At 43.0% G+C, this 19,641-nt stretch overlaps 1 protein-coding gene across 1 annotated transcript; it reads left to right on the forward strand.

Moving 5' to 3' along the window:
* Positions 1 to 107: 107 nt before the first annotated feature.
* On the forward strand, positions 108 to 17,658 carry klhl41b (kelch-like family member 41b; the record flags this gene model as incomplete). Its single annotated transcript, XM_080720231.1, has 8 exons — positions 108 to 422; positions 1,039 to 1,431; positions 2,283 to 2,690; positions 6,096 to 6,253; positions 9,890 to 9,997; positions 13,979 to 14,164; positions 15,292 to 15,438; positions 17,547 to 17,658. 8 exons carry the CDS (start codon positions 108 to 110, stop codon positions 17,656 to 17,658), a joined length of 1,827 nt encoding a protein of 608 aa, XP_080576357.1.
* Between the last annotated feature and the right edge of the window lie 1,983 nt (positions 17,659 to 19,641).

The raw sequence follows: 19,641 nt of genomic DNA on the forward strand, positions 1-19,641 counted from the left end.
CAAGCTCTCGGTTCGGTTTCGTCCTCACCTTTTTGTCTCGCTCCCCCCCTTCCTTCCTTCCTTCCCTCCCTCCCTCCCTCTCGCTTTTAAACTTTTTTTGACGAAAAATGGACCCCAACGCCATCAAGGAGGAGCTGAGGCTCTTCCAGAGCACCTTGCTCCAGGACGGCCTGAAGGAGCTGCTGAACGAGAACAAGTTCGTGGACTGCACGCTGCGGGTGGGCGACCGCAGCTTCCCCTGCCACCGGCTCATCATGGCCGCCTGCAGCCCCTACTTCCGGGAGGTCTTCTTCACGGAGGAGGGCAAGGAGGCGGAGAACACCAAGGAGGTGGTCCTGGACGACGTCAACCCCGCCGTGCTGGACATGGTCATCCAGTACCTGTACTCGGCCGAGATCGACCTCACCGACGACAACGTGCAGGTGCGGTGGATTTCGATGTTATCGCGATTGATTATGTGTGAGGGTTATTAGAGTAGATCACGTGTCAGTTGGTTATGTTAATATCTAGCTCTTATCGTCACTGTCGGGCAGAAACCTTGTATCTCCAAGTTTCGAATCGGCATGTTTTTTCGCGATGTAAAGCCCCGCTTCATCACACAAGGCCGCCGCACAAAAGTAGTGAAAACAGCAGATCTACAAGCACACAACGCCTCGTGGTGCGAGTCTAAATCATTTTTAAAATGATAAATACAAAACTAACGGTATTTGGACATACAAGGTTTCCACCCGACAACAACGTTATGATACATCATTGATACTGATAGCTTGTAATAGTCTAGATGTCTCACTAGGACTGAGTAGCTATTGTTTGGGTAAAGCCTATCTTGTTATGGTACGGCTCGTCCCAGAGGCCTTGGAGCCACACAGTATAACGCTAGTGTTTGACCATTATTCTTGGCAGAACTACTTTACCACTTACCAGAGTGTTAAACTGTACTTTTTTCTATGATATCATGTTACATAAAGCATAAACACCACCACCTAATACATTGTCTTGTCTCCTCATTTTCTCATTGATTATCGATTGATCACACAGGACATCTTCGCCGTGGCCAACCGCTTCCAGATCCCGTCCGTATTCACCGTGTGCGTCAACTACCTGCAGAAGAAGCTGTCGCCAGCCAACGCCCTGGCCGTCTTCCGCATGGGCCTGGTGCTCAGCTGCCCCCGGCTGGCGGTGGCGGCGCGCAACTACGTGGCGGACCGCTTCGAGGAGCTGTGCAAGGACGAGGAGTTCCTGCAGCTGGCGCCGCACGAGCTGTTCGCCATCATCGGCGGCGACGCGCTCAACGTGGAGCGCGAGGAGCTGGTGTTCGAGACGGTGATGGCGTGGGTGCGCCACGACAAGGCCGGCCGTGCCAAGGTCCTGGGCGACGCCCTGGACTGCGTCCGCTTCCGGCTGATGCCCGAGAAGTACTTCCAGGAGAAGGTTAGTTGGCGAAGGTTAGTTAGTGACAGCCACAACACCAGAGGGAGCGTACACAATGGTCTGACACACAAACCCATAAGACAAATTATGGGGAAATTTTCCTTCTACAACACTGCCACCCAGGTGTGGAATTCCTTGACTACCTCCCTTAACACATGTAGCTCGCTGGCATCCTTCAAAACTGCCCTGAAAACTCACCTTTTCAGGAGGCCAGAGAAGGAGGTAGTCACCTCACTGTCACTGGTGACTGCCCGTAAGTCCGAATTGGTTAATTTGTCCCAAGGTCCATTAGTCCGAATTTAGTTAGGGTTACTGAGGTTAGGGTTAGGGTTAGGGTTAGAGTTAAACATGTATTCTTAACAAATTCTGACTAATGAACCTTCGGACCAATGCCATAGCACCGTTCCCATAGACAGTTGAGAAGTGAGCACCCGTCCTGTTTTTATAACTGCAATATTATTGAATGTTTCCTTTGCTTGCTATTTGTTATGTCCATGAATTAAATACAGAGGGCTTCCAAAGTAAAAAAGACCGTAAAAGGTCTTATTTGGGATGTTCCTTTTAGGCAGGGTGTTTAACTGTACTTGTACTGTACTACATTTCAATTGCATTGACTATAGGGTGTGCCAAATGTAGTTCTAAGAGCGGCCATTTCTTGGGTCAACACAGCCTTACACAGGTGTTCTGATTGGAGTAAAGCATTAGTTCTATGCAATCAAACAATTTAAACACCTGTGTTTTTACCCAAAAGATGGCCGCTAAGGACTACAATTGCGTCACCGTTGGCACACACTATACTTGTACTGTTATTTTTTTTTTGTCTAACAAAATAATCAATCAATCAATCAAAGGTGGAGAAGGACGACATCATCAAGGCCGACCCCGAGCTGCAGAAGAAGATGGCGGCGGTGCGGGACGCCTACAAGGGGAAGCTCCCGGAGATCCCGGAGAGGAAGGAAGGGGCCGGCGACGGGCAAGAAGAGGACGACGAGGAGGGCGAGGAGAACCTGTTCCCCGGCTTCCTGAACGACGAGCGCCGCCACGGCATGTACGCCCGCGACCTCATCGTGATGATCAACGACACGGCGGCGGTGGCGTACGACGTGGCGGAGAACGAGTGCTTCCTGGCGGCCATGTCGGAGCAGGTGCCCCGCAACCACGTGAGCGTGACGACGGAGAGGAACAGGCTGTACATCATGGGAGGCCTGTTTGTGGACGAGGACAACAAGGAGGTCCCCCTGCAGTGCTACTTCTACACGGTAAGATGCCGCGGGAGCGTCGCTGTCTTATCTTCTCTAATGCAGTGGTCCTCAACCTTTTCAGGCCGCGACCCCCAAAATAATCATATTTTAACTGGGGACCCCTCCACCCTACGAGCATTAAGAGTTGAGTCATAACATTTTATATAACACAAATCTATTGTGAAAATAGCAGATCTACATGCTCACAACGCCTCGCAACGCGAGGCGTTGTGAGCATGTAGATCTGCTATTTTCACATTGTCTGCCTCTAATATTTGACAATTTGGCCAATCTTAAATTTGTAATTTTAGAGATATTAAAAAGTCACTTTAGAAACTTGAATAAACCCTCTATACACTTAAATTTTATGTTGGTTTGTTTACTGTTGAGTGAAAAAACAATGTTGCACATTAGGCTAATCATCCGGGGACCCCCCAAAATAATTTGGGGACCCCCCTGGGGGTCCCGACCCACAGGTTGAGAACCACTGCTCTAATGTGCACTGTAGAATGTGTTAGTTTAACTCTTAATTTAAAGGAGTAGTTCACCCCCAAAATGACCATGGAGACTTGAGTTTAATAATATTTTTTTGGGTTTGTCACATTCCTAAGATAAAACATTTATTATAGTACATTTACCCTGACGGTTTCCCCATCCAGTGCCATGCATTTGGGTCCCCATCCAGGGCCATGCATTTGGGTCCCCATCCAGGGCCATGCATTCGGATCCCCTTACGGAATCAATGGGGGTAAATTTACTATAATCAATTTTTTTGTCTTAGGAATGCGACAAATACCAAAGAATATTATTGAACTCACGTCTCCATGGCATGAGTAATCAAAAGAAAAAAATACATTTTGGGGGTGAACTACTCCTTTAAGTGTAGAAAGGTATTTGGATCTGTACAAGACTTCAGGATTCTGTGTGTGTGTGTGTGTGTGTGTGTGTGTGTGTGTGTGTGTGTGTGTGTGTGTGTGTGTGTGTGTGTGTGTGTGTGTGTGTGTGTGTGTGTGTGTGTGTGTGTGTGTGTGTGTGTGCGTGTCTGTGTGTGTGTGTGTGTGTGTGCATGCGCGCTTGCGTGTGTGCATGCATGTGAGAAAGAGAGAGAACGAGAGAGAAACACTGACCATTGCAGTCAAAATATTCATTAATTTTACAGTGTTGCCTCAAAGCAGCTTTACAAAATAATAAGAATAACACAGTAAATCAAAACGATAGGTCAGCTGTGGTTAAAAATGTTTCATAATAATAATAATACAATCAAATAATGATAGAAATGTACAGTGTACATAATTTAAAAGTATACCTGTACAATATCAGAAGGTAAAATCATCATCAATCATCAATTATAATGTAGGAAATCTAGATGTTCATCAATGTAAACCATTATTATTGATAGATAATGGATTGTAGATCTGTTTTTGAAAAAGTCGTGAAACTGTGTGCAAATCTTTGAATATAGATATTTTCAAATCGAACGTTTGTAACTCAGATTTTGCTTCTGGGGGGTCCCTGGAACTAAATATTTTGAGATGAGGGTCCGTGGCCAAATAAATATAATTTTGGGGGTCCTTCACATGAAAAGGTTTGAGAACCACTGACATAGTCTCTCAAGAACAGACTAACTGAGCTCCATTTAAGTGAAAAAGACCTTTTCTTTGACGATGGCTAGCCAGATTGCTGACATAGAAACAAAGGTTTTTCAAAAAAATCTTAGAAGGATTCAAAAGACACTTATAGAATCGGGTCAAAATTCGTATTTTCACGATTTCTCAAAAATAGCAGATCTACAAGCTCGCAGCGCGGCACTCGGTGCCGCGCTGTGAGCTTGCTATTTTTCAATAGTTAAAGCATAAAATAATGATACACAATAACGTGTACCCGTTCTTTAATATTTGTATTCTATCGTAGTCTATGTGACTCAAACAGGGCAGAGAAAGGCTGAGTACAATAAAACAGCAGGGGTTTCTTGGAGATGATGTCAGTTAAACTTATAACCTCAGAGACCTCACAGGGGTCTCACAGTGTGGATGCCGGTATGATCTTTTTTATGATCTCCTTCAGCATTCATTCATTCTTTATTACTGATAGTGACAGTGGGAGAGAGAGAGAGAGAGAGAGAGAGAGAGAGAGAGAGAGAGAGAGAGAGAGAGAGAGAGAGAGAGAGAGAGAGAGAGAGAGAGAGAGAGAGAGAGAGAGAGGGTAGGAAGGACAGGAGAGAGAGTGAGGATGCAGCAAATAGGCCTGTCACACTTATTACATGTCGTCTATTCGCAATTATTTGGCATAATGGCGATTCATTGGGCATAATCGTCATAATCCTTTACATGTTGAAAAATATATTAGCAGCAATATATTGCAGCTATATATTGACATTATATTGATATCAAACTGTATTTTCAAACAAAAATAGTACATCTACAAACTTGTAGATAGACTATTTCCACTATCAATGTTCTTTTTTAAGTATAGTTGTCAAATATGTCAGTCATTTTAGGTTATGTGTCATATCTGCCATGTAAAATAATCGCAATTATTTGAGTGACAATAATCGTCACTAGTAAGACACCTAAAAACGTTTAACTTCAAGGACCACCATAACTCAGAGAGTGTACACTCTCAGACAGTGCCGGTTCTAGGACTCAGTTGGCCCTCCACTACGCGCGTCAGTGGGGGGCCACCTAAAATAATCTGCAGCACCAGATCGAAATTTTGGAATTAACGTTTAACGTGTTCCTTCCGCGCGCTATACGTCAAACCGGGGAAACTCCCCCGTCAGGTGAAAAGAAGCAACTTGGGACTCCTCATGCATATAAGGAAGCATGAGTTCAGTCCGTTGTCTCCCCAGGTTGGCAGAGGGAGTGTAGCGCCACAGGATTACATTAGATAATTAACACCAGGTGAAAAATATGTTACAAAATCGAGGTATACAAATGTAGGGGGAAAAAAAGAGGGAATCGCTGAAGAAGCGGAATCGTTCAAATCTAAAATGATCCCAACTCTATAGCCATGCGCGCTCATGGACCCCTGGTCTGTCCCTCAGGCACGTGCACACATAGACATCAAAGGGGGCTTGAAAAAAAAAAGTGCCCTCTCCAGACCATGAATGCAGTTTTTACTATAGTGAAAGAAATGCAAAATGCCCTCTTTCCATGCCACACCTGAAGGCAGCATTCAAGAGAATTGCCTCCTGAACTTGAACGCAGCATTTTATGTTGAAATAACAGTATATCTCCAGTATTGACTTGATTATGCTTAGTTTAGTGTGTATCAAGCAACGAATAGCCGACCTCCAAGCGCTGCGGCGCGTTGTGAGCTTGGAGGTCTGCTATTTTCGATATTTCATCAAAAGGCCCGTTTAGAAATGTCAGTCCCTGCCTCTCTAACATTCTCTGCACGCCCCTGCCTGGTCTGTTCCTGCAGTTTGACCCCCTGATGTCGGACTGGGTTGCCCTGCCACCCATGCCCTCACCCAGATGTCTCTTCAACATGGGCGAGGCCGGGGACCTGCTCTTTGCCGTGGCCGGGAAGGACCTGCAGACCAACGAGTCCTTGGACTCCGTCATGTGCTATGACTCAGAGTGAGTCCTCTTTACCTTCTTCATTTAGTTCTCTCCTTTCTGTTATTCTTTCTTTCTTTCTGTCTTTCTTTCTTTCTTTCTTTCTTTCTTTCTTTTAGTCCGGCTGCCCCTGACGTGGGGTATGACATTTGGTATATATATATTTTTTTCTTGGCCTAAAATATACATAGTCATGAATCCACCTGCTGACCGCCTGTCAGCATTGAGCAATTTCCAAGGAATGTTTTTCATGCAAAGCAAAAGCTTGCAATGGATTCGGAAAAAAAAAACTATTTTGACCCCTCACATGCTACTTAAAGCAGACATTTTGGGGGGTATTTTTTTCCCTTTATAGTATAGTGTATAGTAAGTGAATGGGCCCAAACGTTTACCCCCTATAAAAAATGCTCAATGCTGACAGGTGGTCAACAGGTTCATGAATGTATATATAGACAACATTTATAGGCCAATAATATATTATATAAAAAAAAAAAACGATATACCAAATGTCATACTTAAGCCATAAAAGCCAAGTTGGCAGCCAGAATATTTATTTTTGAGATCTGCTATCACTCCATTCTGTCTGGCTGTCTGCAAAGTTTTCAGGTAAAACTTGACTTGGAAAAAATAAATGTGCTAACTAACCGCATCAATTAAATAAATGTGACAAATTTAATGATGAGCTGCATATCCATTATGCACTGTCTTCACTCATTAGAAGATATTACACTCCGGGGTGACTGTGTTTCAAATTTTATGTACTGCATTATGGATTATTCCACACAAGATAGAAAATCTTGTAGGTGATCAGTGCACTATACGTTACGCAAAGCTTGGCCCATCAAATCCGGATGTTACAGATTCGTAACACGTTTGTAACAGGATTTGGCCAATGAATTTCCGAATGTCACGTTTTGTGATGCCCACATGGCAATTTTAATATTGTCCATTTCAGTCACATTGCTAAACATGTTGCTAAAACCCTGATGAAGACCTCTTAGGTTGATACGCGTTAAAATAAATACTTTTTATAATATCGATGGCCAAAGTGCAAAACCTCCTATCTGCAAATTTCGTGATTTTTGGATTTGACTTGAAATGAGGACAAAAGGCTATGCTGCACATGGTCAGTCTGTCTGCAAAATTTTGTAAAAAAATGTCATGTGACTAGAACCCAGATTTTGTTCAGTTTCAGTAAGTGGCAAAATGTTGAAGCTCAAACCTCCTCTCTGCATTGCCTTGTTGATTGCTAATGATTGGTGTCAGGTGGTGAAACTTTAATCACACCAAGAGGGTGAGTTGATAAAAAAGGTTAATGTTAATACTTGTAACAGACCTGTAGAATGTCTTGATCTCAAAAAGGAGCATAATTAAGTGCTGTAAAAAGTGTTATTTGACCAAAAGAATTGCCTAACTATTTCAAGGCAAAAACCTCCTATTTGCATGTTGTTTTGACTACAACATGCAGATATACAACATATAAATGCTTTCTTTTTCATTTCCCCAACAAAGTGATTTTTTCAGACTTTTTTTTTGCGTTTTGGCCATCGATATTCTTTCACTAAAGACGGAGTGCCTGGGAATTATTTTCTTTGTAAGTCTGCAGTCCACACCATTTTGGAGCTAAGCAGTATAAAATCTTAATATTTCCTGCAATGGGAAATATTACCATATCATAGCTATCACAGTGTTGTCACTTAAAGGACAACTCTGCCCTAAATCACTTCTAGGCTAATTTTCCTACTTATATTGATCCAAAAAGACTGTCCATGGGGTCTATTAGGCAGAAATGCCCCTGTTGTCCAGTTTCCCCAGCAGAACCCAGCAGCTCTCATAACATAGAGTGGAGCCTCTAAGCCTATCACTTTTACACTATTTGTTGTGGTCAAACGTATGCATGTGTTACTAGTTGTCATTACAAACACATCCATGCCGTTGTTGTCCCACAAAAGCCATCACACTCTGCTAAACAGATGTTATGCTTCTATGTGTTTGCCAAGTCCCTGTGATTGGCCAGTACAGTCACTTTGATTGGCAGTTGTGCCGAATGCTCACCCCAAAATATGATTCGTGATATCGTGGTGGCTTGTGTGGGACAACCAAGAAATAAATAACTTTTGACCGCAAAAAATAGTGTAAAAGTGATAGGCTTATGGTCTCCACTCTATGCTATGAGGGCTGCTGCATGGTTTCTGCTGGGGAAACTGGACAACAGGGGCATTTCTGCTTATAATAGACCCCATGGACAGTCATTTGGTATCAATATAAGTAGGAAAATGAGCCTAAATATTATTTAAGGCGAAGTTGTCCTTTAACCTTCAATGATAAAGTTCAGAGTCATAGAGAACATATCGTCGTTGTCGGGCGGAAACCTCGTATCTCCAAGTTTCAAATGTGTAAATGTTTTCGCAAAGTAAAGCCCTGCTTCACCATACAAGGCCGTTGCACAAACGTAGTGAAAACAGCAGACGCCTCGCGGACGCCTCGCGGTGCGAGGCGTTGTGTGCTTGTAGATCGGCTGTTTTCACTAGTTTAACTAATTTTTAAATTGATAAAAACAAAACAAACGGTTTTGGACATACAAGGTTTCCACCCTACAACGACGATATGTCTTTATGTTCCGAAGGAAAGTTACTGTAGTGGGGCAAAACAGCAGAAGTACAGTATTTGCATTCAGAACCGCAATTAACACTTGATACTTGAGTAATTGACGAACTAAACTAAAAATACTACGAAAGAGTGAAAAACAGCAAGCGAGAGAGAGGTGCGAGGTATAGTGTGAGACAGAGGGGGAGAGAAGACAACATTTGCTGCCTGTACCTGTGTGAGCAAGTGACAAATACGTAAATCTCTCTCCTTGAGAGAGGTGTGAGACTATTCCTGTTCGTCTTCTCACTTATCAGGAGGTCACAGAGCAGAGGCGTCAATTGGGTATGGCAAGCTATGGCAGCTGCCATACCTTGGCTTCAGGGGGGAAATAATAAAATGTACTTTTCATCGTGCCTGTTGCTAAGGTATGGCAACATGACTGGTGTCTTGCACGCGCGCCCTCGCGCGCGTGCAAGACACCAGTCATGTTGCCATGCCTTAGCTTTTGCTGAACTGACGCCACTGTCACAGAGGAATGAGGGGGAGAGAGAGACATACAGACATAAATAAAGATGCGGGAAAAAAACAACCCAAATAGTTTTACATTGAAACAACAAGTCTCTGTCTTTTTGGTTCATGTCGGTTAAAGGACAACTTTGTTTTTTTACGACAAGGGTTGATATTTTAGATAGAACAGATTTTTTAGAAAATTTTTTGAAAAGAAAAAAGATGAGTGTTAAAATGTTTTCATTTACTGCTTTCTATTGTTTTAGCGATTTTAGTATTTTGATTTCAGTGGGTGGGGGCATGCGTACAAGTGGCTAAATATGTCTTTTTAGACACAATAGGCTGACAATTTCTTTGTTACTATTTACACCAGCCCAGGGACGTGCTGGCCATTGGGAAAAGCGGGCCTCTAATGACTATCTAAAATATGAACCCTTTGTTGTAAAAAAAACTAAGTTGTCCTTTAAGTATTTGTTCATGTGAAAATGAAAATGAAACGGTCAGAATGTTCAGAAACAACAGAGAACTTAAACCTAAACTTAAACTATGACCCCTCCTCAGGAAGGCGAGATGGAGCGAGAGCAAGAAACTTCCACTGAAGATCCACGGCCACGCTGTGGTCTCCCACAAAGGACTGGTCTACTGCATCGGAGGAAAGACAGACGACAAGTGAGTGTATTTGTGTGTGTGTGTGTGTGTGCGTGCGTGCGTGCGTGCGTGCGTGCGGTGTGTGTGTGTGTGTGTGTGTGTGTGTGTGTGTGTGTGTGCGTGCGTGCGCGTGTGTGTCAGACCATATGTTGTGAGTCACAGCTGTTTGTGTTCCATCATTCTGCTCGTAAGAAAGTGGGAGTGTGCAACCCAAGTTAAGCAACAGTTTGTTCTTAGTTTTTTCCAAATCTAATCCTAGAATAACAAAGGTTTCAGTACTTCATGTGACACATTGTTTTTTTTTTCTTTTTTTACACATTTTATCCCACGATTTTGTAATCCATTTTCACCCAGTGCCAAGTATGTAATCCTGGGCTCTGCTCTCCCTCTGCCGCGCTTGTGTGACATGCTCATGCTTCCTTCTATGCATGAGGAGTCCAAGTTGCTTCTTTTCACCTGACAGTGGGGATTTCCCCGGTTTGGACGTAGCATGTGGAAGGAACACGTTATTCCAACCAGTTCCTTTCCCCTCCATCAGGCGCCCTGACTGGCCAGAGGGAGGCAGTATAGAGACCAGTATTACTGCATGTTTTTTTGAACATGCAAATTCCACACAGAAAGGCCCTATCGCCAACCCCACCTAGGGTGTGACATGTGAGATGATGTGACACGTCGGTTTTGGTTGCAATCTTAGAGTCTGGAAACTTCAGTCGTATTGACTTCTAATGCGAGGCCTTCTAAGCACCTGACAATGTTCTGGTTACTGGAAAAGGCTCCAGTATAATTCAGGAAGTAGGCCTATATTTTAATTTAATTTAATCTAGATTAGAAAGGGCTGTTTATCCTTGGCTTTTTAATGAAGCGATACTACACTAAACCCATCTAAGACCAGTAAGACTCCCTAATTGGGAGATGAGCGACCATCAGGTCGCATGTATACACAAATTGGCCTTAGCAACCTCACGGTGGCGCTAGAAGAGGGGCATGTGCGACATCAGGGGCGGAGGTTGTGGTTTGCCAGCCAAGGAGTTTGTGTGCAAAGTTTGGCATGGATAGGGGCATGGATGTATACACAAATAGGACAGATCCATGTTGATGACATGACTATAGACATACTGTGTACCGCTTTTCGTGATTTTAGGGCAAAATCTGTAGGAGCAGTGTCCAAAAATGTGTTTTGCAAGAATCGGCCTCATGGTGGCGCTAGAAGAGGGCCATGTGAGAAATGAGGGGTAGAGGTTGTCGTTTGGCAGCCAAGGAGTGTGTGCGCAAAATTTGGCATGGATAGGGGCAACGGTGGCGGAGATATGAGATGGGAAAAAGTGTGACATGATGTGACGTGACATGACAGACTGAAAGCCAGTGGAGGTTTTGATAGTAACTGCGACCTGACGGTCGCAATAATGCATTATACTATAGGAAGTGTTTCTTAAACTTGTTTTTCTACAGTAGGAAAAATAATAGAGGGTATGCAGGTGACATCATCATTATAACCCGGAAGTTATGCGGGAACGCCTACTGAGTGACAAAAAAATACTTTCTGGCCTTGACATACATCCAAACACTCAATTTGCCATTCACTTTATGCATTCGCATACCCTCTATACCAGGGGTGGGCAACTTTGATGATGGCGAGGGCCACTATATTTTCACATTCACTCCAGAGGGCCACATTGCATATTGTTACGTCCTACTTTGTCATTCTAGTATCTCACTCAAAAGAAGCAAAAATAGCAGATCTACAAGCTCAAAACGCATCGCGCTGCGATGCGCTTTGAGCTTGTAGATCGGCTATGTTTGCTTCTTTTTAATTGGAATCCTGAAATGTAACATTTTGATTTAATTTCAAACGCATTTAGTCATATACTCATGTTAACTTTATGAACCTAAATACAAATACATTGGACATATAAAAAAATAATACTACTATACTAGTCATTAAGCTACTAATATAGACTGACGGAATTAAAGCAGGTCATGTTTAGAATTGTAACAAATGAAATCAATAATATATTCAGTATTCCGGTATTAACCTGCGGGCTGCATTAAGTGAAGGTGGGGGCCTTATGTGGCCCCCGGGCCGCCAGTTGCCCATATATGATCTATACCGTATAGCTTTCCATCAACTAATGGAAGGTAATGCGACTAATAGGCATTAAACTCCATAAACTCTCGTGTCGGGTGATGGAGCGGTTGCTGAGTTGCTTTTCTTTTTGCAGTGGCTTGCTTATGCGGGTGCTTTTACACTATGACCCCTCTAGACATCTCAGGACATCTGGGACTGATCCGCTAACTGTTCCCAGACTTGAAACAAAACGTGGCGAGTCAGCGTTTAGTTATTATGCCACACTTTTAGTCAGATCAAACTTCCAGAGGATCTGAGGCTTTCACCGTCTTTAGTATGTCCTCCACTGCTGTTTGGTTACATATTCAGCCTAAGATATTGTCGTTTTCGGGTGAAACCCCTTTATGTCCAAAACCGTTCGTTTTGCATTTACCATTTTAAAAATGAAAAAAAAAAAAAAATAGACGTTTTCACTACTTTTGTGCGACGGCCTTGTCTGATGAAGCAGGGCTTTTACTTTACGAATGAACGTACACATTTGAAACTTCGACATACAAGGTTTAAAACCGTTCGTTTGGCATTTATCATTTAAAAAATGACTTAAACTAGTGAAAACAGCCAATCTACAAGCACACAACGCCTCGCACCGCGACTTTTGTGCGACCGCCTTGTATGATGAAGCAGGGCTTTACTTTGCAAAAAAAAGAAAAAAAACATATACACATTTGAAACTTGGAGATACAAGGTTTCTGCCCGACAACGACGATATGTTGTTGTTGTTATTAGATAGTGTGTGTGTTTGTGTTGGGCTTGTTTCATCACTTCCAATTCCCCCTATGACCTGTAGAGTTCTCTCTTCTGAGTGTATCAAATTAGTGTCAGGACCCTAAAATGTTTTTCCGCTTTCTAAAGAGAGATGGGGACACTGCTGGGATAACCCCCCCTTGTATTTTCTTTTTTGTATTTTGATATTTTGATATTTTTTGTTATTTGTTTAATATCTTTTGTGCCTTATATAAAGCAGTGGTTCTCAATATTTGGGTCAGGACCCCCCGGGGGGTCCCCAGATTATTTTGGGGGGTCCCCAGATGATTAACTTGACGTGCAACATTGTTTTCTCTCTCAACAGTAATCAAACCAACATAAAGTTTAAGTGTATAGAGGGTATATGCACATTTCTAAAGTGACAATTTATGGACTAATACCTCTAATATGACAAATTAAACGTTGGCCAAATTATCAAACATTAGAGGCAGAAATTGTGAAAATAGCTGATCTACATGTTCAGCATGTAGATCTGCTATTTTCACAATAGAACCGTGTCATACAAATTGTAATTCCTGAACTCTTAGTGCTCGTCAGGGTGGGGGGGTCCCCAGTTAAAATATGATTGTTTTGGGGCTCGCGGCCTGAAAAGGTTGAGAACCACTGATATAAAGGACTAATTGCCTTTGTGTAACTAATATCCCTTGCCTTGTTTTAGACCTCCCGTTTCTTGACTTGCCTACGACTAAAATCCCCCCCAAATCCAGCATTTCCCCCGTGCTTGCCCCCAGGCATGTGCACACAATGACATCAAAGGGGGCTTGAGCCCTTGCCCTTTTATCCGTCTGTAAAAAGTGCTCTTTCCAGACCATGAATGCAGTTTTCACTATAGTCAAAGAAATGCAAATGCCCTCTTTCCATGCCATACCTGAAGGCAGCATTCAAGAGAATCGCCTTGTCCAAACTCTCCTGAACTTGAATGCAGCATCTTAGGTTGAAATCAAGTATCGGCTGCGACGCGTTGTGAGCTTGGAGGTTGGCTGTTTTCGATGTTTTCACCCAAATACCCTTTTTAGAAATGTCAGCCCCTGCCTCTAACATTCTCTGCACGTCCCTTGCTGCCCCACGCTCAGCCTTCCAACCTCCGTTGTTTGTTTCTAATTCCTCCACAGCAAAGCCCTCAACAAGGTGTTTGCCTACAACCACAAGCAGTCCGAGTGGCGGGAGCTGGCGGCCATGAAGACGGCCAGGGCCATGTTCGGCGCCATCGTCCACAACGGCAAGGTCGTGGTGGCCGGCGGGGTGAACGAGGAGGGCCTGACTGCGGCCTGTGAGGTCTACGACTTTGCAGCAAACAAGTACGAAACCTGAAGGATAATTAACCACCAGGGGTGGAAAGTAACTCAGTACATTTACTTAAAGGGGAAGACCACCCAGTTTCAATATTGAACTATGTCATTAATATACCTTAGAGGAGTTGTGTGGAAATAGAACAAAAGACCCCTTCTATCACACCGAGATGACATCACACCGGTGTACTTTACAATACAAACTCCATGGGCAACACAGAAGGGTTCAATCGAAAGGGTTAGGGTTAGGGTTTGTTTGTACTTTACTTGAGTATTTCCAATTTCCAGTACTTTTACTTCTACTCCACTACACCCGAGAGACACATACTGTACTTTTAATCCACTACATTTTATTTGAAAACTTTAGTTACATAGTAGGTTTTGATCATTATTCAAAAACATATATTAACCCCTTCAGCCTTTAACTTCAGATCTACAAGCTCTGCTGTTTTCATAGGATTATTTGACATTTTCAAATGTATAACATTTGTATTCATGGGTTGCATTTGTAGTCCTACACCAGCCATGTTGAGGACCAACACAGGTGTACTGTTTGGCATAGAACATTAGTTCAATGCCAATCAGACACATTGAAACACCTGTGTTTGTCCTCAACATGGCCGTTTAGGGCTACACATTTGTGAAATGGGACATTCTGCATAATGAGTACTTTCTACTTTGGTACTTTAAGTACATTTTGATAGCAATAATTTAGTCAGGAACTATTATTTTAGAGTGTACTAGATGGAGACAGTTACTACTTACATTTACTCAAGTACTATACTTAAGTACAAATGAGTTATTTTTTACATTGCTGGAGTATTTTAAATTTGCAATGCTTTTACTTCTACTTTACTCCACTACACCTCAGAGGCAAATATAAAATGTATTTAAAATGTTACTTTTACTCTGCCACAATTATCTGAAAACTTGAAAAATGAGATATCTGACAATGCATTTCAATAGAAATGGAGCGTTTTCTTTTTATTTAATTTTTTCTAGTTTTCTAGTTTTCTAGTTTTTAGTTTCTAGTTTCTAGTACGCCACCGGAGTCACCGGAGGACGTTATCATAACGTCATCATGACGTAATTTGGCTTGCAGGGATGTTTAACACTGTGGCTGTGCCTCTCCTCAGGTGGGAGGAGTTCACAGAGTTCCCTCAGGAGAGGAGCTCCGTCAACCTGGTGAGCAGCGGCGGCTCCCTGTACGCCGTGGGAGGCTTCGCCATCCTCCCGACGGAGAACAAGGAGTTGGCGCCCTCAGAGGTCACCGACGTCTGGCAGTAAGTTCCTCCCGGTTGCGAACGGGAACGTTCACATCACTGCTTCTCAAAGTTAACCCATTTAGGCCTAGGATTATTGACTGCTTTAACTATTGAAAAACAGCAGATATACAAGCTCACCGCGCGGCACCGAGTGCCGCGCTGCGAGCTTGTAGATCTGCTATTTTTGAAAAAGTCATGAAAATGTGTGCAAATCTTTGAATATATGTATTTTCAAAGCGAACGTTTGTAACTCAAATTTTGCGTCTGGGTGGTCCCTGGAACTAGATATTTTGAAATGGGGGTCCGTGGCCAAATAAATATCATTTTGGGGGTCCTTCACATGAAAAGGTTTGAGAACCACTGACATAGTAGTGTCTCAAGAACAGACTAACTGAGCTCCAGTTAAGTGAAAAGGACCTTTTCTTTGACGATGGCTGGCCAGATTGCTGACATAGAAACAAAGGTTTTTTCCCAAAATCTTAGAAGGATTCAAAAGACACTTATAGAATGGGGTCAAAATTCATATTTTCACGATTTTTCAAAAATAGCAGATCTACAAGCTCGCAGCGCGGCACTCGGTGCCGCGCTGTGAGCTTGTATATCTGCTATTTTTCAATAGTTAAAGCATAAAATATCGCGTCATAATGTGTTCAGGCACAGGGGTCCTCCTCCTTGAGGGGGAGGTTCAAGGGCAGAAATAAATAGGGGGTGTCAAAGAAATTGGTTACCACTTAAGCCAAGTTTCTAAAATAGTGCAAATAGTGGCTCTGCAGGCTCTCAACGCGTCACTTGGCGACGCGCTGGTATCAAAAACAGAGGCAACCCTGCTGTCATTATTGTCACTTGCTAACTTGCTTGCCACTTGCTAATGAGAAAACCACATCACTGACCTGTGGCAATAATGGCGTTAAAGTCCATCCATCCTCTCATGTCATATTGCTTATTATGGAAACACCAATTCTCAAGCTTATCTTAGGACATGGCTACACAGAGCTGGATATTTCCGAAGCTAGACATTTTTTTGTGCTGTTGGGGCTTGCAGCCACACAAAGCTGGATATTTCGGCTGCGAAGCTGGATATTTTTGAAACCGGATAAATAAGTGGAGAGATTGAAAAATATCCGATTCACTGGATCCGTGTAGACAGGGAACCCGGATATCTCTGAAGACTTTACTGTGTGCGTGCTTGTTAGACCTAGATATCTTTGTCGTGTGGACCTAGATATTTTTCTATGTGGATATCTGAAAAAACTGGATATATGAAATATCCAGCTCCGTGTGGACCTAGATATTTTTCTATGTGGATATCTGAAAAACCTGGATATATGAAATATCCAGCTCTGCGTAGCCATGGCCTAATTGCTTGAAAAAGCGTATCACCAATGCCCATTATAAGATGGTAGTATTTCAGTCTCAGAGGTGGGTGGCTGATGTGGAGAGTTGGTAAATTTGCCTACTGGTGACATCATTTGTGAGGATTCCAAGCTAGTGGAGACCACAGACTCTCTCTTCCTGGAAAGTTAGCATGCTGATGCCACAGTAATAAAAACAAGTAATGAATGACACAGTCCTTTTATACCAGCTTGTGCCTTGTGGACTACAGTATATCCTTGTGGAGCAATTCACAGGCCTTGTGGAATCCACTGGGAACTGTATGATAGTCAGTGTTGATTTTGACAGCAAGTTATTTTAGTCATAGTCTTTTGAATAAAATCTCATTTCGTTTTAGTCATAATTTAGTCACCTGAAAAGTTAACTAAATATTATAAGATTTTATGGCGACTAAATCTACAATTGATTTAGTCAACTAAAATGTATTTTATCAGGCCTTGATGGCATCGTAATGACTGATTTTACACTTAATTGCGTGCTGAAAATAGCAGATCTACAAGCTCACAACACGTTGCGAGGCGTTGTGAGCATGTAGATTGGCTATTTTCACAATAGAACCGTGTTATACAAAATGTAATTCCTCAACTCTTAGTGCTTGTCAGGGTGTTGGGGTCCCCCAGTTAAAATATGATTGTTTTGGGGGTCACGGGTTAAACAGGATGGGTGGGCCAGAAACAGTGCGATTGATACTTCTTTTCAGTGGTTGTCGTTTCTTCTGCTCTCCACACATCCAGGTACGAGGAGAAGGAAAAGCAATGGAGTGGCATGCTGAGGGAGATGCGCTACGCCGCCGGCTCCTCCTGTGTGTCCCTGCGTCTCAACATTGCCAGGATGACCAAACTGTAGAAGCCACGATGTCCTTTTACGGGCACCCAAACGACGCCATCCTCCCCCCTTCGTCCGTCCGTCCGTCCCCCTGTGGACCGGACGAAACACTTTGGACTCCTGATATTTGATTTGTATTATTTTTGTCTCTCCGCTCCGTCGTCAACATTCGATACCGACTGGTTCTGTAAAAAAGAATAAAACGAGCAAGTACGATAATCAGAAAAAAATAGAAAACACACACACACACACACACATTTTGATCGATCACCGAGGTTAATGTTTTTGACTCTTCGTCGTCTTTTGTAAAATAAACATTTGTAAACGTCTTTTCATTGGTGTTGTGTTGATCTACACCAGGGGTCTTCAACAGGGGGTCCGGGACCCTTAGTGTGTCCCCAGAGTTACTACAGGGGGTCCTCCAAATCTTTGAGTGATAGAAACATCTTTTTTATATTAACCACTTGAACCCTAGCCTCCATATTCTGAGAACTTTAGCCAAAAATAGCAGATCTCACAACATTGTGAGCTTGTACTGTAGATCGGCTATTTTTGGCAAAGAGCTTTGGTGTAGAGGGGAAAAAGAGCATACTAAGTACAGAGTGAGGTCAAGCTTATTAAGTATTGACAGTTCAAATGGTTAAATATCTGAAAACCACAAATTGACATTAATCCAAAACACACTGATGATTGTGCTGTCAAACAATGAAACTACCGGTATAATATATGGAATCTATGAAAAGGTTGTGATCTTCATTCTACACAGAGTGAGTCAGTGTACTGGAACTGCAACAACACAATGGCACTGAATAAAAGTTAAATGTTAGGGAATAGGAAGATTAACCACATAAATAGCCTAAAGTAAACACTATATTTTTTTGACCGGGGTCCACTCGTCACCGTCTGGCCAAAACCTTTTAACTCAATTTTTGAGTTTTTTTTTGGCATAAACCAGGGCTATTGAACACCATAATATTGAACCAATGGAAAGTAGTAAAAAGCGCTTGGGACAAAACCTCCTAACTCCACACTTTCTGCCAAACCAGCTAACTCCACCCGATTGGCCCTCTCTTTTTTTCATAAATATGTGCTATTGAACACCATTTATGTCTGTGTGTTGGTTAAAATAATACTGAACCAATGAAAAGTAGTAAAAAGCCCTTCGGTCAAAACCTCCTAACTCCACTTGAGCTTTTCCCGAAAATGAACATTTTGGAGTTAGGTGGTTTCGGCCCGACAGCAGAGATATACTTGTATATAACCCCTCCTTTTCTCCCTTTATGCCAAACCTCGGTCAATGTTCTGCTGTTTTTCACAGAATATTCTCCTATTATGACAAGTCCAGAATAGTGACTGAAGCTCTGAACTGAGCTCATGCTTCCTTCAATGCATGAGGAGTGAGCAAAACGCTTCTTATCATCTGACAGGGGGGAGTTTCCCCGGTAGGACGTCATTGCGGGTGGAAGGAACACGTTTATACCAACCGGTTCCTTTGCCCTCCATCAGGCTTACCGGGGGCGCAGTATAGAGACCAAGATTACTGCATGTTTTTGTGAGGTATACAGTACCTACCCTAGGGGACACGGAGAACATGCAAATTTACTTCGCACAGAAAGGCCCTTTCGCCAACCCCATCTGGGGTATGGGCACTGATGATGCAGAGGAGATAACATAGCATGCTCCTCCGCACGTACACCTTAGTGAAACTCCTCACTGTCTGGTGAAACGCAGTGGGTTAATGGCCGTTATCAGGATCCTAAAACAAAAGACCCATTCTGATTAACTTAATTCTTGGGTCATAAATACTAGCTTCCTCTCGTGTCTGTAGTTTACTTTAGGTTTACAATGCGATAAGGGACGGCTGACAGTAGCTCAATGGAACCGTAAAAGCTGAATAGTAACAACAGTCAAATTCAACAGGCGCCCAGTTGGCGATGGGGCAGGGGCGTCACAAGGGGGGAGGGAGTGGGACTGATCTTACTAGGGCCCAAGGGGTGGAGGGGC

This window comes from Nannobrachium achirus, assembly GCF_963921795.1.
Source record: "Nannobrachium achirus genome assembly, chromosome: 24".
Taxonomy (NCBI): domain Eukaryota; kingdom Metazoa; phylum Chordata; class Actinopteri; order Myctophiformes; family Myctophidae; genus Nannobrachium; species Nannobrachium achirus.